This window comes from Tenrec ecaudatus, chromosome 5, assembly GCF_050624435.1.
Source record: "Tenrec ecaudatus isolate mTenEca1 chromosome 5, mTenEca1.hap1, whole genome shotgun sequence".
Taxonomy (NCBI): domain Eukaryota; kingdom Metazoa; phylum Chordata; class Mammalia; order Afrosoricida; family Tenrecidae; genus Tenrec; species Tenrec ecaudatus.
In genome coordinates, this window is record NC_134534.1 from 139,193,405 (window position 1) to 139,217,567 (window position 24,163).

The 24,163-nt window shown below is 43.9% G+C and overlaps 1 protein-coding gene and 1 non-coding gene across 2 annotated transcripts in view; both read left to right on the forward strand.

Annotated features, from left to right (window-relative positions):
- Positions 1-9,583: 9,583 nt before the first annotated feature.
- LOC142449269 (cadherin-related family member 3-like) overlaps positions 9,584-24,163 on the forward strand; it is a 93,842-nt gene continuing 79,262 nt past the window's right edge. The window contains exons 1-3 of the mRNA XM_075550884.1: positions 9,584-9,608; positions 11,403-11,599; positions 19,962-20,109. Of these exons, the coding sequence (XP_075406999.1) occupies positions 9,584-9,608; positions 11,403-11,599; positions 19,962-20,109 (370 nt within the window). The remainder of the gene's footprint in view (positions 9,609-11,402; positions 11,600-19,961; positions 20,110-24,163) is intronic.
- Positions 17,984-18,147, forward strand: LOC142449463 (U1 spliceosomal RNA). Its single transcript, XR_012784624.1, has one exon. It is a non-coding gene; the product is annotated as a U1 spliceosomal RNA (small nuclear RNA).

A 24,163-nucleotide genomic window follows, 5' to 3' on the forward strand; every position in this document is an offset into this window, starting at 1 on the left:
TTTTCGTAAAAGCAGTTTTCCTCAAACCTGTTTTTGTGATGGCTGACTTAAGAGAACAGCGTGGGGCTGTGAACTTGGTTCCTGCTCCGGCAAAATGCGCAGGAACTGTTGTGCTGTTGAACACAGCTGACAAGGGCAGCGCGATGGGAAACACTCAAGTGTACCCGTGGTTTTCGCATTTCAAAAGAGGTGAAATGTGGATTAATGACAAACCTCGTTCTGCACTTCTGTCAATTTCCCCAACTGATGAAAAATGTCGACTCGGAGTGCATTTGGAGTTCGTTCCACCAGGACAGGCTGTTCATCAAGCTTCTATTTGGAGGTTCTGAAAAGACTGCATAACACGGTGGGTGTGACAAAAAAGGCCTGATTTGTGGCAGATGGGAGATTGGTTTTGCCACCACGACAATGCACCTACTCATGCAGTCTTCTCAGTATGCCATTTTTTTTTTGCAAAAAAAATCAAAACAAAATAGTATGCCTCTCTTGTCCCACGTGTCTGACTCACCTGACCTTGCTGCATGCTATTTCTTTTTGTTTCTGCAAACAAAGAGGGACATGAAAGGACAGTGATTTGACGACTTAGAAGAGGTGAAGAAAAAAATGAGGGAGGTGCTGGTAGCCATCCAAACAGATGAGTTTGAAAAATGTTTCCAAGAATAGAATTGCAGATTTGACAAATGTATTAACTGTAATGGAGAGCACTTTTAAGGTGATAAGGTTGTTCTGTAAAAATAATTAAATACATAGCTTTAAAAATAAATTCTGTTTTTTGGGGGGTGGGTACCCCTTCTTATGTCCAAGATATTGAACTGTTTCTCAGACTCTACCTCTAGTGGGGAGCAAAGTTGTCCCCTAATATCTCAGCACAGAAAAATATATCAAAGAACACATGAAATCAATTCATTCTCCAATGTCATGGCAAAGAGGCATCACCAAAGGCAGAAATGAGTCTGTTGCTGAGGTCCAACTTGTACAATCAGGCAGAAATTCAGAACTAATGAAATTATATATAATTACAAGTTTTTAAATGCACACAGTGTCACAAAATAACAAGGCCTTGACAAATAGGCCAGTAAGACCTGATTGATTTATTTTAATTAGCTAAAAAAGCATCATTCATTCATTAAACAAATACCTAAGTGCCGCTTTGGGCTGTCTACTGTTTTGCTCTAGGATACAGCAGGAAAGAAATGGACAACATTATCTGATTTCATGAGATTTATATTGTAGTTAGGAGCCGTAGTGGCACTGTTGGGAACGCTGGGTTGCTAACTGCGAGGTTGGCAGTTCAAATCCACCAGCCGCTCCTTGGAAGGATGACACGGCTCACTTAGAGACTCTGTACTATGTTGCAGTAAGTCATCATCCACTCAGTGTTGGTGTTTTCTTTTAATTTATTGTTGTTATTCTAATTAATGGGAGCAGATTCGATGCATAATTTCAGGAGATAAGAAGTACTTTCAGGGGTGGGAATCTATTGTCTTTTTATATAACAGTGGCCTGGGGGTGGGGGAGAGCGTCTCACTCGGACACAGTGACATTTTTACCGGGAAGAGACAATTCTGGGCCAGAAGACCGGTCAGTGCAAAAGTCATTAGGTGGCGCCTACTTCCTGTGTTTAAGGAGGGGAAGGCTCACCGGGTTGGAGCAGATCGAGTGAGGTGGAGAGCAGCAGAAGTCAGACAGAGAAAGGAGGACCTGTCGGGCGGGAAAGAAGCTCTGGGGGGACAGCGGATTAAGCTTCGGGCTGCTAACTCCAAGGCCCAGCCATTCAAAGTCACCAACCATTCCGAGGAGGAAGATGAGCTTGTCTGTTCCAGGAAAGATGGATAGCCTCTGGAACGCTAAGGCGCAGTGCTACCCTGTCCTACAGGATTGCATGAGTTGGAATCAACTTAATGTTCGTGACACTTGGATCTGTGGGAACTCGAGGTTGTCGTGGGAACTTCAGCTTTTATTTCATGGGAGATGGGAAATGGTCAGAGGAGGCTGAGAAAAGGCGACCTGGGAGCCGCTTTAGCTTTGAGCACATTGTCACCTACCTCCATGTGTGTAAAACGTGCTTATTGATGATACAGAATCTGTCAGAGATGAAACAAAAATCCCATAGTCGCCACTAAATAGCTTTTGCATTTGTTTTCCATTGTTGCTGTAACACATTACCAGGAACTTGGTTGGCTGTAAACAACACGGATGCCCTAGCTCACATTTCTGTCATCAGAAACCGAACATAGGTCTCACTGCGCAGGGCTTTGTTCCCTTCTGGAGACGCTTAGGGTGAGCCAGCTTCCTTGTCTTTTCCAGTTTCTAGAGACCATCCTCTTTCCTTGGCTTGATGTCTCCTTCCCCCATCGTCACAGCCTGCAACACTACATCTTTCTGATCATTTTTTCACACCAGGTTGTCTGCTTCCACCTCTCCCTTCCACTTTAATGATCCTTGTGAAGGAACTCACCTGGCTAATCCAGGATAATCTTCCTATTTCAAGTTGCTGAATTTAGTCACATTTGCAACATCTCTTTTGCCACAGTGAGATATGTAAGGTAATTACTATCTGTCATTCACTGAAGACTGCTCCATAAAGCATAAATTCTCTGATTTTTAATGTTTTAAAAATTTTGCCTTCTGGCAAAAAGGAGCAGTGCTGGCCTAGGGAAGTTGGATCTCTGTTTACTGAAATGTTGGCATTGAAGGGCTATGGGAGGGATTCTGCTAGAATCTGCCTCTACTCCCTTTTTTGGGTGCACCACCACGTGTCTTATTAACTGACAGGGACTGAGAGTAGGGTGAGGCGAAGCAATTACAAAGCCCTGTTCACCACTATCTGTGTTTTATGTCCTACACACACTCTGCTAGCCTATCTTCTCACTCCCTGTCATGGAGTCAGTTCTGACTTACAGTGACCTATAGGACAGGATAGAACTTCCCCTGTAATTCTTTGCATAAGTAGGAAACCATGTCTTTCTACCTGACCTATCTTAGCACTGAACACACAAATGCTAGAATAACTCAATCCAACCAGAGTCTTCATTTGAAAATAGAGAGGGACTAGGACTAGACCTTAGGGCATCACCTTTACCCATTCTTGTCTCCGAAGCAGTCTAGCCCTAGTCCACCTTAGCTAAGATCCCTACCATAACGAAAGGCTCCAGCTGAAATTAATGGGAGCAAGAAAAAATAAAGGAGAGGAAATGAAGGAACAAGAATAATAGAATAAAAGTAGGCCAACTCAGTAGGGTGTATAATGACTTTTTGTCTCTGAATGCATTGTGACTTTGAGCACTGAGTAATTTCCTGATGCTGCAGGGTTACATAGAAGTTATACAGAAATATGGCATTGAGAGAACTATTTTTACTCACATGTCATGCGTCATGTCTAATAAGACTTGAAATGAATTGTTGTAAACATAAATTCTACATTTCCTATATGAGTAAATGGCAAATATTTATTAAAATAATGGCCAATAATCCAACTAAACTCTCTCTTAAAAACAGTGAACTATTTTCTCTGTCTGGTTCAGCCACAGGGGCTTCAAGTCAAGCAATAGTTGATTTCCAGCTTACTGTCCAAGTGCTCTGTCATATGTTCACTGGGGGGCAGCACTGGATCTGAGTCAAGGTCTGCTGACTCAAAAGTCATTCGTGATATGGGTCTTCTTCTTCCTCAGGGTTATTGATACCTATTGGCTGAAGGCTTTCACTTTCCCCAATTCCCATAGAAACTTCATCGTGAATCATGACATTGACTCAACTACGCTGGAATATGGAATTTACATCTGAAAGTTTGGGGTTCAAATCCAGCCTGTACTGCACGCAATTTAGGACCACTAGGCTTTTTTGTTCCTTAGACTTCCTGTGTGCAAAGCGGAAGTCCTAACATGCTGCCCCTCCCCTGGGAGTTGTGAGGATTAAATGAGAAAATCCACATACAATAAACGCCCTGTATGTGATAATGAATCTTACTTATTATTCACTCAAAAACACACATTTAGGTACTTTTATTTTGGTGATAAAAGGAAACACATTTAAAAAAATTGTTTTATTAGAGGCTCATACAACTCTTATCACAATCCATACATACACCAATTGTGTAAAGCACATTTGTACATTCATTGGCCTCATCATTCTCAAAACATGTGCTCTCTGCCTAAGCCCCTGGCATCAGCTCCTCATTTTCCCCCTCCCTCCCTGCTCCCCCCTCCCTCATGAACACTTGATAATTTATAAATTATTATTTTGTCATATCTTACACTGTTCGATGTCTCCCTTCACCCACTCTTCTGTTGTAGGTCCCCCAGGGAGGAGGTCACATGTGGATCCTTGTAATCGGTTCCCCGTTTCCACCCCACCCTCCCTCCACCCTCCTGGTATTGCCACTCACACCACTGGTCCTGAAGGGATCATCCACCCTGGATTTCCTGTGATTCCAGTTCCTATCTGTACCAATGTACATCCTCTGGTCTAGCCAGATTTGTAAAGTAGAATTGGGATTATGATAGTGGGGGAGGAGGAAGCATTTAGGAACTAGAGGAAAGTTGTATGTTTCATTGTTGCTACATCACACTCTGACTGGCTCGTCTCCTCCCCAAGACCCTTCTGTAAGGGGATGTCCATTGGCCTACAAATGGGCTTTGAGTCTCCACTCCACACTCCCTCCCTCATTCACTATAAGATTTTTTGTTCTGATGATGTCTGGTACCTGATCCCTTCAACACCTTGTGATCGCACAGGCTGGTGGGCTTTGTTGCTTCTGAGCTAGGTGGCCGCTTGTTTACCTTCAAGTCTTTAAGATCCCAGACACTATATCTTTTGATAGCTGGGCACCATCAGCTTTCTTCGCCACATTTGCTTATGCACCCATTTGTCTTCAGCGATCGTGTCAGGGAGGTGAGCACACAGTGATATGATTTTTTGTTCTTTGATGCTTGATAACTGATCCCTTTGGCACCTCATGATCATGCAGGCTGGTATGCTTCTTCCATGTGGGCTTTGTTGCTTCTGAGCTAGATGGCTGCTTGTTTACCTTCAAGCCTTTAAGATCCCAGGCACCATCAGCTTTCTTCACCACATTTGTTTATTCATCCACTTTGTCTTCAGAGGTTGTGTCGGGAAGGTGAGTGTCACAGAATGCCAATTTAATAGAAGAAAATATTCTTGCATTGAGGGAGTACTTGTGTGGAGGCCCAATGTCCTTTGCTACCTTAATATTAAACCTATAAATATATGCACATAGATTTATTTCCCCATCCTCACATATAAATATATTTCTATATGTACATGACTTTATTTGGACCTCTATAAATACCCTTTGCCTCCTAGCTCTTTCCTCTATTTACTTTGACTTTCCTCTTGTTCCACTATCATGCTCAATCTTCATTTGGGTTTCAGTAATTCCTCTTGGTTACATTACCCTTGGTCACTCCCTACCAGGCCTCCCACACCCTCCTCACCACTGATTGGGTCACTTGTTGTTCCCTTGTCCCTGGGCTTGTTACCACCACTATCTTTACCCCCATCTCCTCCTTTCCCATGTGCCCCTGGAGCTGTCGGTCCCGTTGTTTTCTCCTCCAGATTGTTCATCCAGCCTATCTTATTTAGACAGACCTGCAGAGATAATAACATGTACAAAAACAAGATAGAGCAACAATATACAACAATATACAACAAAACATCATCAACAACAAGCCAATGACAAAAAAACAAAACATAAGAAAGAAAAACTTGTCATTAGTTCCAGGACTCTTTGTTGGCCTTTAAGAGTGAAGAAACATATTTCTTATAGTTATGGTTTATGGTTTCCTGGGGAGTCACAAAAGTACAAGGCAATTATAATGCAACATTGAGAATCTACCCAACATGTGCAGGTCAAGGAAGATTTTCTGGAGGAAAAAATGTTCAAGGGAAGGCTAGGTAGGTTTTTGGAAAACAAAAAGTGCTTTAGAAATAATAAGTGCATATAGTTGTCCAGAGGTGGACTGCAGATATGGGGAAGTTCAGGATAATTGGAACAGAAAGTATAAAGAGAATTGCAGAGAGATGTGATCATTGGGCAGGGGTCAGATTCAGCAGGACCAGACAGCATTTCCTTCAGTGTTTTCCATCAGTGTTAATCAGAGCTAGTGGCCTGAATTCCATGACAGCACTTCTCTCCTAATGTGAATGGCCATCAAAAAGTTATTTTTAAAAATTATTTTATTGGGGATTCAGACAATTCTTATCGCAATCCCTGCATACATCCATTGTGTCAAGCACAGATGTACATTTGTTGCCATCATCATTCTCAAAACATTTGCCTTCAACTTGAGCCCTTAATATTGGCTACTCATTTTTCCCTCTCCCTCCCCACTCCCTCTCCCTCCCCACTCCCTCTCCCTCATGAACCTTTCATAATTCATCAATTATTATTATTTTGTCACATGTTACACTCTCTGATATTTCTCCCCGTCCTCTTCTCTGCTGTCCATCCCCCAGGGAGAAGGCTATACATAGATTCTTGTAGTCGGTTCCCCCTTTCTACCCCACGTTCCCTACACCCTCCAGGCATCACCACTCTCACCAAAGGTCCAGAAGAGGTCATCTGTCCTGGATTCCCTGTGTTTCTGGTTGCTATCTGTACCAGTGTACATCCTCTGGTCTAGCCAGATTTGTAAGGTAGAATTGGGATCATGATAGTGGCAGTGGGGAGGAAGCATTTAAGAACGAGAGGAAAGTTATATGTTTCATTGTTGCTACCCTGCACCCTGACTGGTTCATCTCCTCTACACAACCCTTCAGTAAGGGGGTGTCCAGTTGACTACCGATGGGCTTTGAATCTCCACTCTGCACTCACCCACATTTACAATGATATGATTTTTTATTTTTTATGCTTGATACCCTATCCCTTCGACAGCTTGTGGTCACACAGGCTGGTGTCATCTTCCCTGTGGGCTTTGTTACTTCTGAGCTAGATGGCCGCTTGTTTATCTTCAAGCCTTTAAGGCCCCAGATGCTATATCTTTTGATAGCAAGACACCATCAGTTTTCTTCACCACATTTGTTTATGCACATCTTTGTCTTCAATGATTCTATAAAGAAGGTAGGCACTCACTGAAATGATTTTTAGTTCTTTGATGTCTGATAACTGATCCTTTCTACACCTCGTGATCAGACAGGCTGGTGTGCTTCTTCTATGTGGGCCTTGATGGTTCTCAGCTAGATGGCCACTTATTTATCTTCAAGCCTTTAAGACCGCAGATGCTATATCTTTTGATAGCCGGACACCATCAGCTTTCTTCACCATATTTGCTTTTGCACACATTTTTCTTCAGCAATCGTGTCAGGAAGGTGTGCATCCTGGAATGCCAATTTAATAGAACAACATGTTCTTGCATTGAGTAACTGCTTGATTGGAAGCCCAATATTCATCTGCTGCCTTAATACTAAACTTATGAATATATGCACAAAGATCTGTTTCCTCACACTCTTATATAAATATATTTACATTTGTACATTTCCTGTCTTTAGACTTCTATAAATACCCTTTGTCACCTAGTTCTTTCCTCTATTTCCTTTTACTTTCCTCTTGTCCCACTATCATGCTCAGCCTTAATTTGGGTTTCAGTAATTTCTCTTGGTTACATTGCCCTTGCTGAATTCCTACCAGGCCTTTCACACCCTCCTTGCCACTGATTTTGGATCACTTGTTGCTCCCCTGTTCCTGGGTTGGTCAACACCACCTCCTTACCCTCACCTTCCTGTCTCCCATGTCCCCCGGAACCATTGGTCCCGTTGCTTTTCTCCTCCAAACTATTTGTCCAGTTTATCTTATCTAGATAGATCTGCAGGGAAAATAATATGCACCAAAATACAAGCCATAGCAAGATAGGCAATGAATGAGAACACGGTGATGAATGAGAACACAGTGATGACAACAAAAAAGAAAACCAATTACCCATAGAAGAATACATTAATTAAAAGAAAAAAATTTTTTAAGAAAGAAAAACCTGTAAATAGATCAAGGTCTGATTTTTTATCTCTAGGCGTGTCCTTTAGTCAGGTCCGATGGGGCACCAATGCTCTGGCCCCAGAGTCTGTCCTTTATACTCCCTCAGGGGCTCCCTGCTCTGCTCCCACAGTTGCTCTGCCGCATGCCCTTAGTGGTTTGCTTGGTGTCACAGGGTCAGTCTGGGCCACCTGACACTGAGTCTCCAGTGTTGTCCCCCTTAGGGCCCTGGGCCATCAAGGGATGGCATGTCTTGTAATGGAATCAGCCATATTGTCCACTCTGGGCATTGGCCGTTCAGAGCAGGGACATCGTCCTCCAGGTCTGGTGGGCCAGGATGTGCTCCACTCTCTTTTCCTCCCATTTATTTGTTCCTGTGTGCTCTGATCAGACATGCGCCTCACTGCTAGCTGCAACTTCAGGGCTGTCCTCTCAAGTAAATTATTCTGGGGGGATGGGAAGTTGTCCATGTAGCTGGTATGGGGGTCGAGCCCTCAGGCCCTTCCACTGGCTCCCCGAAAAGTTCTTAATGTTTGTTGTACATTGTAAAAAATGGTGATATCACATTGGTTTGAATTTTCCTAGAAGCCAGTCTCAAGAGAAGGGTTCACGGGCAGGTATTTTGTTTCCAGCACATACCAGCAGGGATAAGGAAGGGAGATAATGAATAAAAGGCAGATAATTAAAGATGTGCTATTAAGCATGTGTGAAAGAGTCCCAGTCACCCAGTGGGGTAAGTATTGGGCTGCTAACTACTAGGTCAGTAGTTCAAAACACCCACCACTGCATAGGAGCAAGATGAAGCTGTCTGTTCCCAAAAAGCTTTTTTGGGAAACCCATTTAAGCTCATTATGAGTAAGATTAACTGTCTGGATCATAACAAACTATGGATAGCCTTGAGGAGAATTTGAATTCCAGAATACTTAATTGTGCTCATGCCGAACCTATGCGAGGGTCAAGAAGCAGTTGTATGAGTAGAACAAGGGAATACTGCTTGGTCCAAAATCAGGAAAGGTATGCATTAGGATTGTCTTCTCTTTCCATCTTATTCAATCTGCATGCTGAGCAAATAATCATAGAAGCTGTGTTACATGAAAAATAATATGACATCAGGGCCAGAGGAAGGCTTATTTACGACTTGCTATATGCAGATGACCCAACCTTACTTGCTGAAAGTAAGACGAAGCCCTTGCTGGTAAAGATCTAGAATGTCAGTCTTCAGAATGGAATACAGTTTAATGCAAAGGAAACCAAAATCCTCACAACTGGACCAATAAGTAACATAATGATCAAAGGAAGAAAGGTTGAAGTTGTCAAGGATTTAGTCTTGCTTGGATCCACAATCAGTGCTCACAGAAGCAAGTAGTTAAGAGATCAAATGACACATTGCATTCTGCAAATCGCTACACAACACCTCTTTAGTATTGTAAAGCAAGGGTGTTTCTTAACAACTGCTAAGACGTGCCTTAGCACCCAAACCATGGTGTTTTCAATGACCTCATATGCGTGTGAAAGTTGGACATTGAACAAGGAAAACTGAAGAAGAAGGGTTACATTTGAGATATATATTGAGATACATTTGAGAACACTTAAAGCACCATGGACTCCCTCCCCCAGGCCCCAGGTATGTCTTGGAAGAAGTAGAGGCAAAGATGGTGAGACTTCATCTCATGTACTTTTTGGCCATCTTATCAGGAAAGACCAGTCCCTGGAGGAGGACATGATGCTTGGTAAAGCCAGGGTCAGTGAAAAGAGGAAGGCCCTGACAAGCTGACCTGACGCAGTGGTCACAACAATGGGCTCCAACATAAGAACAATTGTGATGATGGTGCAAGGGTGGACGGTGCTTGCTCTGTTACACTTAATCACAGCAGTGAGTGGGAAATGGCTGATGGCGTCACGCCTTTGTCTTATTTTGTATCGAGCATGTGAGAACTGGGGGCCACCACAGCCCAAACCCACTGGGGAACTCAGGGTTCAATGTTGGTGGACTTCAGAATTACATACCCTGAAGTGTGCGCAATGGAGCCTGTCTGATTGCAGTCTGTCTGGTGGTCATTGGTTAAGGACTGACTGCTTCCAAGGACATTGACACTCTGGCATGCTCAACCCTCCTGTGAGCAGGCCAAGATGCTCCGCAGGTCGGCCCTGGATGTTCTCAGTAAGCAGTGGGGCTTGGACAGGATGCACATGGATCATTTGATACACATATCTAAGGAAGCTTGTAAGAAACAGGAAAGTTTCGAAACCCACCCTTGTTGGCACTCTATGAGTGTCTTATGTTTCTCTACATCATGTGAGCAGAGACACTGGCTGCCTTTGTGCAGGACTATTTTTTTCACAGCTGTCTAGATAGTAATAGAGATAATGTCTCCACCTGGAACAAATGATGGGTTGTTTACCATCTAATATAATAAATCAAGATAATTTCTCCCTCTAAGACAACGGTGATCTAAATTCAGAATTCCATCAATGTGCTGCAAACCCATTGCATACAGATTACCCATCACAGGCTCTCTGTGTTGCCTTAAGATCTTGAAGAGCTAATGGAATTGATGAGAACCTGAAGTTAATGCTGCTTGCTATGGCCTGGGTACCAAAGTTCATCTCTCTGACCATGGAGCCTCGTGCCTTCTGCTAATACCCAGAACATTAGGGCAGGCTAACCTGTTAACTTGCAAGTAGGATAAAGGCTGCGACCTTTCACAGTTTTTAATGATTCTACCTATCCAACTCTGTCTTTTTTGCTGTTGTTGTTAAACACAGTCTTATTGACTCTTCATCCACATGTCATACAATTCAATGGTTCGATCATATCAAGAAGAGTTGTTCAATCATTACCACATCAATTTTAGAATTTTTCTTCATTGAATTCATTGCTGTTAGTGTAATTATTGTTTTATAAATTATGGCAAAAATATACACAACATTCTTCAATTCAACAATGTCTACGTGTATAATTCAGTGCCATTGATTATACTCTTCATGGTGTATAACCATTATTGATATCTTTTTCCAAATTATTCCACCACTGTTAACATAAACTCAATGCCATCTAAACAAAAACTCTTTCTCTGTCACCCATGGTTACGACAGGTCAAATTTGGTTTCTTTTATTTTAGTAGTTTTCTTGATATAAAATTCACATATCCTATGCCTCTCTAGTTAAGTTGCTTTTAAAAAGAGTTGTATACATATCATCACCGTTAGTTCTAGTGCTCCCTCTCCCCTCCCGTATTCATTATTTGCTCACCAATTCCCCTCACCCTCCCCACTCAGATGGTAAGTCTTTTCATCAGAAAAAAAAGGTGCTATAAGTGTTTATTGTATTTTTGTTTTGTAGCTTTAAAATGTGATAGAGGTTGGGAAGCCTTATGGAAATTCTTATGGAAAAATAAAACTTGTTGTTTTCCCCCAGATGTTGCAGCAGTTTTCCATTTCAACATTCAGAATGCCAGCCCTCTTCTGGAAAACGCGTCTGACCATACACAGGTGGCCATAATCACTGCATCTTTCTCACATCACGCTTCTCTGGTTGGAGATCCTGTTATCATTAATGCAAATCCTACAGTCCATCCATTTGTGCTATCTCCTAAAGCCACAAACCGGTGGGAAGTAAGTATACAGGCAAAGGATATCTTAACTTGGTATCACAAAACCAAACCAACCAACCAAATAGACCAAACTCAATGCCATTGAGTAATTTCTGACTCATGGCAACACTATAAGGCAGGGTAGAATTTCCACTGCAGTTTTCTGGGATTATAACTCTTTTTGGGAGTAGAAAGCCTCCTATTTCTCCCGAGGAGTGGCTGGTAGTTTCAAACTGTTGACCTTGAACTTAGCAGCCCAACACATAACAACTGCGTAGCTTGGGCTCCTTGGTACCACGAGGATTCTAAAATTAGACAATTGTCCTCTCCTTTCCTACCTTCTTCTGAATGTTATTAATTCACTGGGACACCACTAAGTGCTAACTGTTTGAAAAATCACTGGAGACAGCAATATTCATGTATCGTGCAGAAATCTATGAGGTCCTAAGAGCTCTGCAGTGCAGTGGTTGAGCGCACCAACTAACAGGCCAGAGGTCCAACCCGTTCAGCCACTCCGTGGGACAAAGATGTGACAATCTGTGGCTTTAAAGGTTGACAGCCTTGGAAAGCCCATGGGATGGTGCGAATCTGTCTGATAGGTAGCTCTGACTTGGAATTTGACTCAACCAGGTTTTGGGTAAAGACATCATTAGACAGAGGGATATCATGGTAGAACATGGCTCTTGCCTTCCTGGCATCTCCTGATTCAGAGAGAGGCATGTTAATCAAGTGGAAACAACACGTATCAAATTATACGTGCAGCAAGATCTACGGAAGATCATTTATAGATGAGGATACTTAACGGCACAATTGACTTTGTCCATGACCATGGGCAACAGTGTGCAGACCAAGTGGGAATTAAGTAGAGGAAGAGGGAGGAACAGGTCAGGTAGAAAGAACACCAGTGCAAAGGGGAGGATGAGCAGGGGAGAAGGCCCTGAGAAGAGGTCAGTTTGGTAGGAGCTGAAAGGTAAGCATGGAGAGAGATTTCAGAAGAGAAACTCAAACTGGGAAAACTAGGAGAGGCTTTGCCAGGAGCTAAGACTCCTTTAAGAGAACTCAAGGAAAGGACATCAGATCAGAGGAGATGACATCAGCAAAATCCTAGGCCCGTTTCCATAGAGTTCATTTCAAATTGCGGTGACCCTGTTTGCAAAGCTCTACATACTGACAGAGGCACATCTTTCTCTCACGGGTTCAAAATGTCAACTTTGGGGTTACCAGGGGAGGGAAGGACCCTTGTGCCCCCAGAGCTCTAGCCAAGGCCTCGAAGCTTCTGAACAGGGCATCTCATGAAGACCAAGAGTCCGTGTGGCTAGAAGAGAGCGCTTGCAGGGCCTGCAAGCTATGTTAGGAAGTGCTATTTGCTCTCCCGTACCATGAAGTGAATTTCTCCTCTAGGGCACAGTTCAGGCAGGTTTGCTGCTCATAATCAAAGATTTTGGTTCTCTAACTTCAGGGTGCCTCCAATGAGACATGCTCATTGGCTTCACAGCATGTACCTGGGCCTTTCTCTGTCGCCTTCATGGGACTTGAGGAACAAGGAGCACCGCCTGAGCACGAGGTTTTTGCTGCTTGCTGGGACATGAGAAACACGGTCTAAGAGCAGCGCGTGCTTTCTGCCAAAAAGTCTTACACAGAGAAAACTGAGTTTGTTTCTAACTTTGATCCCGACAGAGTCGACAGATGTCTAATTAATTGATCATCATCATGGGTTCTGAAAGGGGCTATGGAATAGTGGCTAAGAACACAGAATCTAGAGCCAATGAGTTTGGGTTCAAATACTGGTTTGATGTGTATTCTTTTGGGAAGTTTATTTCAGCTCTATGGTTTGATATTTGTTATCCATAAATGATAATAGCAATATGAGCTGCCTCATATGGTTGTTGTCTCAGTATTCAGTAAGTTAAAAGCTTAGGGCAGTGCCTAGTGTTCTCCCAGTACTATATTAGGGCGAATAGTGTTGTTTAATGATCGCTTGGCTATGTTAAAGGTCTTTGCAAAAAGCAGAGACAGCCAGAGGAGAAACCCAGACTGGGAACGTGCAGAAAGACTCTGCCCAGGAGGAGCTAAGACTCCTTAAAGGAGATGGAAGGAAAAGGGATTTAGATCCCAGGAAAGAGCTCAGCAAAAGTCAAGAGACTTAAAGACACAGTGTCTCAGGAATACTCAGTATGAATGCAACGGGAAGATGATGAGGGAGGAAGTGGGCAGAGGGGAGGATAAAACTCTATGGAGAAACGCAGAGATTAGTGGACAGATTTATTTATTGTGATTTAGGTGGTGGTTTTATATTTCAGACCACCAATTTTGTATTCACCCATATGAACTGCTTTCAACACCCCTATAGCTTACCCCACCCACCCTCCTTTCATGTCTCTTCTTCTTGTGGATGATACCCACTTTCGCCTTCACCCAAGTCACTGCCTGCCAATCCTGGAGCTTTCCCATCTTGCTGATCTCCAAAGTCTGCTGCCTTTGCTCTTCAAGCCTGTCTCTTTCCTGTTTTAACTTCAGTGCTCTCATGCAATATTTGTCATGAGTAGATTTCTGGCTCCAGTGTATCCACTCAGTAGTTATCACTGTCACTCCCTTTGATTTCCTATCTGCAAAACGAGAGAATTATATCAAATTCCTTGATGATTTTGTTGGGTTAATAAGAGGATCCAATTACATAAGATATTTTGTAAAGCATAACAGGATACTTTTCAAAACAAGTGGCAATAAGCTTATCCGTATTTATTACAGTTTATTCTTTAGTTTTAAAATCATTTTATTGGGAGCTCATACAACTCTTATCACAATCCACACATACATCAATTGCGTAAAGCACATTTGTACATTCGTTACCCTCATCATTCTCAAAATATTTGCTCTCCATTTAATCCCCTGGCATCAGCTCCTCATACGCCACCCCCCACTCTCCCCTTCCTCATGAACTCTTGATAATTAATAAATTATTTTTTGTCATATCTTACACTGTCCGATGTCTCCCTTCACCCACTTTTCTGTTGTCCATCCCCCAAGGAGGAGGTCACATGTAGGTCCTTGTACCTCTCTCCCTCAACCCTCCCGGTATCGCCACTCTCACCACTGGTCCTGAAAGGATCATCTGTCCTGGATCCCCTGTGTTTCCAGTTCCTATCTGTACCAGTGTACAGCCTCTGGTCTAGCCAGATTTGTAAGGTAGAATTGGGATGATGATAGTGGGTGGGGAGGAAGCATTTAGGAACTAGAGGAAAGTTGTATGTTTCATCGTTGCTACACTGCACCGACTGGCTCCTCTTTCCTCTCTCTCCCCGACCCTTCTGTAAGTGGATGTTCAGTTGCCTACAGATGGGCTTTATTTTTTTATGATCATTTTTGGGGCTCTTACAGTTCTAACAATCCATACATCAATTGTATCAAGCATATTTGCATATATGTTGTCATCATTATTTTCTAAACATTTACTTTCTATTTGAGCCCTTGGTATCAGCTCCTCTTGTTTCTCTCCCTCCTCACACCCCACCCTATAGTTTATTCATAGAAGTTTGAATTTCAATGCCCTAACCAATGTTTAATGTTGAAAGAAAAAAAGTTACAACAGTAGGAAGTTGCCGAGACTGAATGGATTAAAGACAGGAGAAATGACAGGAAAGGAATTCACATCAGGCTTTCTAAAACCCTTTGGGAAATAGCTAGGAATTTAGATGCATTCAAAGTAACCCAACCCAACTCACTGCCATCAAGCCAATTCTGACTCACAGTGAAGCAGAAAGCTTCACCTACCTCCGGAAGTACAGCTGGGGGGTTTGAACTGTTGACCTTGAAGTTAGCAACCCAACTCTTATCCCACTAGGGGTAGTATTGACCTTTAGCTGTAACAATGTATCTAACAAAACACTTCAAAGCTCAATGGCATACAGTAGTAAGCACGCATTTCTTGCTTGTGAATCTGTGGATTGGCTGGTGTCTGGCTGGTCTAGCTTGGTTTCACTCTAGGTTACAGGGTGGGTTCAGGGCTGTTTCTTGTGCCTCTCTCATCCTTTCCCACTGTTAGGAGAGGAAAGGTGACATCAACCCACAGACTCAGGTTTCATGCGTCACCTGCCTAGGCCAGGGGGTGGGGAAATATACCTCACTTTGTAGTGGAAAGAGCTCCAACGTCACATGACAAAGGACACAATCACAGGGAAGGGGACAGAATGTGGGCCATTAAATCCATCTCCCACATCGAGGAAACCGCTGGACAGTTTTACAGAAAATAGAAGCTGAGACGCTGACTTTTTCAGAGGACCACTCCAGCTGCTATGAGCCGAGCAGCTGCTCAGAGGCAAGGACGCAGACAGGGAGACTTGTCAGGTTGGGAGGTCCGAGTTACAACTGTCAGCTTCGGCTAGGTATACGATTGTACCTCAAGCTCGTTCTTGATGGGAGTTTTATTACTAGCCTAAGTAGCAGCAACATGACAGCAGAGACAGTTAAGCTCATTTGTGTTCCGTTCAGTGGCACGCTCCCTGTGCTTTGAAGAGGTCAGCGAGGCACAGTTGTTGTAAACACAGGCTTCGGGATCTGAGTCACAGCGCCTCTACTGAGCAGCAATGTGATCCCGGGTCAGTAACTTAACTTGCCGAGGCCTGGCTTCGCTCTTTTGCATGCTGGGATTAATAATAATAATAAATAATAATACCACCACTTCACTCAGGGATTAGTAAGCAGACCTAAGGAGATAATGCAAGGAAAGTGCCGTTTGGGCTTCACACAGAACCAGTAGCTAGCACATGGTAACCGCTCCCATAGTAAACACATACAAGACTTTACCTGTCAGCATATGGCAGCCAGGTTAAAGATTAAACAAACAAGCGTCTCTAAGAAAGATGGGCCAACTTGTCACCACTGTATCATGGACAAGCTCTGGATAGCCAGAGAAGCAGTTGAATCGGAAAGCAGTTTGCCAGTGTGGAGCACACCTGCAGACAAAGGCTAAATTAAACGAGTTCGTTTCGTCTCTACAGTATTACAGTGTAACAGGGCTTACACCGTTCTATTTGGGGTTCAGCATATCATTATCCCTGTTGAGCTCCCTCCCTTGCAAGATATGTGCTTGTTTGCTTAGCAAAAGACTGATTGAGCGAGAGGGGAGGGGGGTTCGTGCAGGCAAAACAACAACAACAAAACCCGGTTTCCTGGGGGGAACAATAGCAAAGCTTGAAGTGAGTTGATTATATAGATAACTCAGTGGAAATGAGACAAGGTATGCGCTCTGGTTATGTAACCCTCAAATTACTGCCTGTCATGGACAACATAAAGGAGGTTCCGTACCCAGGATGGGAGCATGAACCCAGTCACCCTTAGTGTGTGCACTTCCTGCTCCCTGCTGCATGGAATCCACCGGAATGGGGCTCAAAGCATCTGCCAATCGTCCTCTGCAAGTGTACAGAATAAGTATTTATGATTCTTTTGAAAATTCAATAAATGTATTTTTAAATGTTTATGGAGTGTGATGTTGTGCCAGGAGCAAGATGACACAGCTCGGTCCCCGTGGAGCTTCTGGGCCAGAGGGACCACAGAGGGCAAGGGCCAGCCTGGGCCCAGGGCCGCACTCGTAGGTTATGGAAGGTCCTTGAGGACAAGGCCGTGCTTCGTTGCGCTCGGTTGTTGGTGCGGATTGCGGCACAGCCCGTTCTGGCTCATAGCAGCCCATGCGACAGAGTCGAACTGCCCTGTAGGGTTTTTCTAGGCGGTACCATTTACAGAAACAGCCCCCATAGAATTGACAGGTAGGCTTGACCGGCCAGCCTTTCAGCCAGCTACAGAGCACTTTACCTGGATCCCCCAGGGCTCTCTGCACGTCTTTAAACCGGACTTAGGGCTCCATTAGGGATTCTAGATAATATCTGCATCAATTAAATGTATCTGGGAGCGTCAGAGCGTGAGGAAAAGGGCAGCCCGTTTTAGAATTAGGGACACGTTGCTTTGCCCCTCAGCTCTCCTTGACTAGCTGGGTTCACACAAAATCACTGACTTCTGAGCCTCAGTTTCCTCACTGGTACCAGGAGAATGATAGTAACAGTTATTTCATAGGATCGAATGAGACTCAGCAACAGTAATGTGTCCAGCACAAGAGAAGAGCTGCCACAGGTCAGGGAAGGCGAGAGAGCATGCAGCTAGCTGTGACTGTCAGAGGTGCAGGGAGTTTAGCACCCAGGATTGGGGTGGGGGGGTGGGGTCCTGAGGTCAGACTGCAGGGGTCAAGCCCGAGCTCTGCCTCTTCCTCCAGCAAGACCACCCTGGCTGGATTATATTGTCTGTAGGCGGCAATGTCCTCCTCTGTGCAGTGGGGGTAGTGACTGCACCTCCCGCCCAGGTTTGCTTTGATGAGGGAGCACAGAGAAAAGTGCCTCGCACATAGAACAAAGCCCCAATACTTACCTGGCAGGGGAGATACCATGATCACGAAGGTGGTTTTCCCAGGGCGAGGCTCACCCATTGCACTCCGGGTGTGCTGACCCCTGCGATTTCCCCAAATGTGGGAAACTCGACTGCATAATTTGTGGTAGTGGGGGACTGCATTCGCGCTATCCCCTAAGATAAAAAAAAAAAAAGAACAAAGCCCCAAACCCCACTCACTGCCACTGAGGCGATTTCGACGCAGAGTGACAGAGCAAAACGTCCCCTGTGGGTTTCTGAGGCTTTATGGGAGTGGAAAGCCTCATCTTTCTCCCGAAGAGTGGATGGTGTGTTCAAACAGCTGACCTTGCAGTTGGCAGCCCTATGTGTAAGCCCACGATGCTACCAGGGCTCCTAGCATGAGCGCTTGCCAGAATGAGGCAGACATGGTGAAATTATGATCTTTTCTGCTCAAAGTCAGCAGTGGTATGTCTGGGAAGGTATCCTGGGATGGTGTCCACTCACTTGTGCAGTGTAGCAGTGCTGCTGACCCTATGGATTTGGGTGTCCAGGCTTGGGGACACACATCTTGCCTCTGTTTCTTGCTGGATGCCCATACTAGGCCTCAGTGTCTTCATTTGTAAAATGGGGATAACCCTTCTTACCAATCAATTACATTACCCATTTTTTTCTTAGGGTTGTGATATAATTCCTATTGAGATTAAGACGTCATGATTTGACATAGACTGTCGAAAGAAAGATGCGATTATTTTTTCCCGTGGGTTTTGCTACTTGATAAAATCGGTTTTCTATTATTTTGATAGAAATAAGGCTTTAAAAACAGGCATCTTCTAACTACCCTGCCCCATGCTAGACTTGAGGATGCTAGCAACAGACCATTCAAAGCTTTGGCATAACAGAGGTAGAAATCCAGGCTGGACACCAAAGGGTCATGGCCAAAGGCACAGAGCACGAGGCTTGAGTCCAGCCCATCTGGTGCTCAGCTCCAGGTTCCCCTGAGCGCAGCAGTTCAAACATTAGAGTGCAAAGTACAAAGAAAACTTAGGAGATGTTGGGAGTTTCAATCTCAGATGTGGCTGTGTGATCAGAGAAGCGCTGATATGCCTTTTCAGGTGATAGGCTAAGTTCATGGAGGTCAGATTCACTGGATTGCTCTCCGTGAACTTGGACAAGTTGCTCAACTGTTGTAGTTGTATGTTGTAGTTGCTATTGAATAGATTGCAACTCAATGACCTGCCCCTTTCAATAGAGAGGAATGTCCTGTTGGGGTTTCCAGGCTGTGATACTACAAAAGCAGAACGTCAGGTTCTTTGTCCCACAAAGAGGCTGGTGGCTTAGAATGATCAACCTTGGGTTAATAACTGAACAGTTGGCAGGTGAGTCCTTAACCATTTGTACTACCAAGGACTCTTCTTAACCTTTACTTGTATATCTATCCTTGGACTGTCTCTGCCAAGTCGTGACCTGTTGGAGTGAATTGATGAGTTCTCGGCAATATGAACAGTTCCCATGAATTGAGCATTAAGGACTTACCAGCTGCAAGGGCTTTATATGAATTATATCTTTTAGCCCCCCAAACCAAGGCCTGCATCTGTAAAATGTACCCGAGACCCAGGTCAGGGGGCAGTTGCAAGGACAGAATGAGATGTTTGTAGTGTTCTCAAGCTAGTCTCTGACAATTGGGGTTGGAAAAGGAGCTCAATAAACTATTAGCTTGATTATTATGAAGACTACCCTGGAGATGTGAGGATGAGAAGAAAACGTCTTGTTACGACTTGAGGGAATGCTTTGTTCACTGAGGCCTTTGATAGATCGTTTGCTTCTACCTTTGTAAGTACAGGGTTTATATGTTCAGTTTTTTAAGGTGTTTCACATTGGATGTTATAGAGGTAAATTCGCCGACGTACCCCATTTAAAATAAGTCATTTGCTCCATTATCTTGTTTCTTTATTCTTTTTTTTCTTTAGTTATTCACCTCTGGGCTCCCCAAGCTGGATTTTGAGACTGTGGCCCTCTACTCCCTGGTGATCTATGCCAAAGACAACCAAGGTGCCACAGCCTCACAGACCATTGCAATCCAGATTGCAGATGTGAATGAGCCACCTGCCTTCACTGGCTCCCTCTCTCAGAGCGACCAAGGTACTGATCTCTCCTTTGGGAAAGGGGAGCCAATGGGAATGCATATGTAGACACTGTGCTCTGTGCTGTGATTAGACTAAGGATAAAGGGAATTATAAAACAGACCAAATCCCACTGCTGTCGAGTCAAGCCTTGTGGTATGAGTTGGGGGAGCATACCCCCCACCACTAATCATGGGTTGAGTAAGCACAAGCACAATTGTACGGTTGAGATATATAAGTATTATATTAAAGTCATTGAGAGCATGAGAGATAAAAGAGCTATTGCGATAATGGAGTCAGACACATTTCATGGTAGCATGCTCACCTCAGCCCCGCTTGATGGTCCATGTGGAGAGAGGGGGAAGGGAAGGAGGACAAAGGAACAAGGGAGTGAGGATGGGAGAGGAGAGGAGGAGCCAAGTGAGAGAGCGAGCTCTCTGTTGGGGGCATGCAAGCCCACTGATCCAGGTAAAGACATCCATCATAGGAAGGGGTTGCACTACAGGTTAGACAGCAATGAGAGTGATACACATGCAGTAGGAAGAGGAGGGATTGGGGGTATACATGTGACAAGATGGGCGGATCCTAGATTTAGGATGGCTGCTTAACTTTGACCTGTTTGCTGGATCTTCATAGGAACCATTATCAGTAGGGTGTAAACCCCACCTATAGGAACCATATAGATGACTGCAGGCCTGTCCATTGTCCTTAACAGCAGGGAGCAGGGCGACTGCAGTCTGGCAACCAATTGCCCTCAGGGAAGATGCCTGCCAGCGTCTGACCACCCCCCAGCCCCCACAAAGTCTGACTCATGGCTACCTTACAGTACAGGGTACATTGCTCCAATGAGTTTCTGAGGCTCTGAATCTTTTTGGAAGCAGATTGCCTCCCTTTCTCGTGCACACTGATTGGTGGGGTTGGACTACAGCTCAGTGTTTAGCAATCACCCTGATAGCATTGAACCTTGAAAGTGACTTGAATAGCAAATTTTCAATATGTGATCTCCACTGCTTTAAACATAGATGTACGTCTTAGGCTAGGTTCTGTAGAGAAGTAAACATATACATGTAAACAGTGACACACACACACACACAGGGATACACCCCCCAAAAACAGAATTTTTGTCAACCCTATGATTTAATTTTTTAAAAAACAAAACAACCTTCTCACCTTCAAAGCACTCTCCATTAGACAACACATTTGTCAAATCTGCAACTCCATTCTTGGAAACATTTTTCAAACTCAACTGTTTGCATGGCTGATAGCACCTCCCTCATTTTTTTTCTTAACCTGTTCTTACTTTTAAAAAATCATTTTATTGGGGGCTTGTACAACGCATAACAATCCATCCATCCATCCACTGTGTCAAGCACATCTGTACATTTGTTGCCATCATTTTCAAAACTTTTTTTCTATTTGAACCCTTGGTTTCAGCTCCCCCTTTTCCCCCTCCCTTCCTCCCTCCCTCCCTCATGAACCCTTGATAATTTATAATTCTTTTTCATGTCTTACACTGACTGATGTCTCCGTTCACCCACTTTTCTGTTGTCCATCTCCCTGGGAGGAGGTTATAGTAGATTGTTGTTCTCAGTTTCCCCTTTCTCTCCCACCTTTCCCTTATCCTCCTGGTATGGTTATTCTCAACATTGGTTCTGAGGGGTTTATCTGCCCTGGATTCCCTGTGTCTCCAGTTGCTATCTGTACCAGTGTATATTTTCTGGTCTAGCCAGATTTGTAAGGTAGAATTGGGGTCATGATAGTGGTTGCGGTAGGTGGGGTGGGGAAGATGGCACAGAAGCATTACAGAACTAGAGGAAAGTTGTATGTTTCATCGGTGCTATACTGCACCCTGGCTGGCTTGTCACAGATAGAATCTGGGTCTCCACTCTGAACTCACGCTCATTGACAATGATATGTTTTTTAGTTCTGGGTCTTCGATGCCTGATACCTGATCCTATGGACACCTCATGATCACACAGGCTGGTGTGCTTCTTCCATGTGGGCTCTGCTGCTTCTCAGCTAGATCGCTGCTTGTTTATCTTCAAGTTTTTAAGACCCCAAATTCTATAACTTTTTATTATTGGCACCATCAGCTTTCTTCACCACATTTGCTTATGCACCCGCTTTGTCTTCAGCAATCGTGTCGGGAAGGTGCACATCACAGAGTGCCAGATTAATAGAACAAAGTGTTCTTGTGTTGAGGGAGTACTTAAGTAGAGGCCCAATGTCCATCTGCTACCTTAATACTAAACCTATAAATATATGCACATAGATCTATTCCCCACCATCATATATAAATATATTTACATATGTACATGCCAGAATTTAGACCTCTATAAATGCCCTTTGCCTCCTAGTCCTTTCATCTATTTCCTTTTACTTTCCTCTTGGCCCAACTATCATTCTCAGCCTTCATTTGGGTTTCAGTAATTCCTCTTGGTTACATTGCCCTCAAACAAGCCCTATCAGGCCTCCTACATCCTCCTGGCCATCAATTTTAGATCACTTGTTGTTCTATTGTCCCCGGGTTTGTTAACACCCATGTCCTTTCCCTTGCCTCCCCCTCTTCCATGCCCTCCCCCAACTGTGGGTCTCATTGTTCCTCCAGATTGTTTATCCCACTTATCTAGACAGACATGCAAAGAGAATAATATGCACAAAAACAAGACAGAGCAAAACAAAGAAGCAAAAGGAAAGAAAAGAACAACAACAAAAACCAACGACCAAAAAAAAAAAAGCCTATAAATAGTTCAAGGTCTGTTTGTTGACCTTTAGGAGTGTTTTCAGGTCAAGTCTGATGGGGTGCCACGCCCTAGCCACAAAGTCTATTTTTGGTATTCCCTGGGGACTTCTTTGCTCTGCTCCCCTTGCTGTTCTGTTGTATGCCTTTCGTGTATCACCTCGGAGTGGGGGGTCAGATTGGGCAGAATGCCTACACTGTGTCTCCAGTGTTGTCCCTTGTAGTGCTATGGGTCAGTGAGGGATGTTCTGTCTCCGTCACCCACTTTGATGTTGTCGGAGCAGTCTTTCAAAGCATGGCATGTTTCCACTTTATGCTCTTTTTGTTGATCAGTCAGAACCAAAATTTGCAGTGATCCTGCTCATTCCCAAATCTTCCACTTAAATTCACTGAACCGAGCTCCGGGATAGTCCAGATAACTTCCCGGTCTCTTCACTGATCTGTCCTTGGTCTTTGAGCACAAGTGCACAGATTTTGTCAATATTCTTGTTAGTTTGGGAAGCTGACAGACATCCAGAACAAGATTTGTCATCAATTGACATTTCACCATTTTTGACATGAGAAAACCACTTAACGCTTGAGTTTTTTACATAGCGCTCTCCTTTTAACTGTATCTAGCATCATAACAGTTTCTGCAGTATTTTTCCCAAGCAGGAAGCAAAATTTCAGTCTCACACTGTTCTCTTAAACCAGCCATCACAAACGAGGTTCTTGTGAAATTGCTTGTATGAAAAAATTCACTGACCAGAGAGAATCTTCCCAGGTGACAGCCCTGGGTGCACTATTTCAGAGCGAATTGCTTGATGCTTGCCTTGTTGGGATCGGGTGGGATCGGGGGAGATGTGTACTATGAATGCTCTGCCCACTTTGTTGGTACCCCCTCATATGTATGTACGTGTACATATGTATATATGAGTGTATACACATGTGTGTATCAAGAATATGGCTTACACTGCTGTAGAAGTGGGCTAGTCTGAGTCCAGGCAGGAAGTTCATGGGTCAGATGTTAAGCTGATTGACTCACTTAACTTTGGGGGTTGATAAAACAAGGTCAGCAGGAAGAACCCAGGCTGGTGGCTACAGAGAAGGATGAATTTAGGGTCAATAGGTCAGGCTTGTGCCTAGAGAGGTTAATGAATACAAGGTCAGCAGGTCAAATGGAAGGTCATTGGCTTAAGTCTAAAGAATCAGAAGTTGATGAGCCAGATGTAGGATCCAGCAAGTTTTTCTACATTGTCGACTTATATGGGAAGTGGGACACACTCTCAAGGAAAGGTCTTCTCAATTGTATCAATGCTGTGTAAGCGAGTTGCATTCCACCCTAATCATCCTA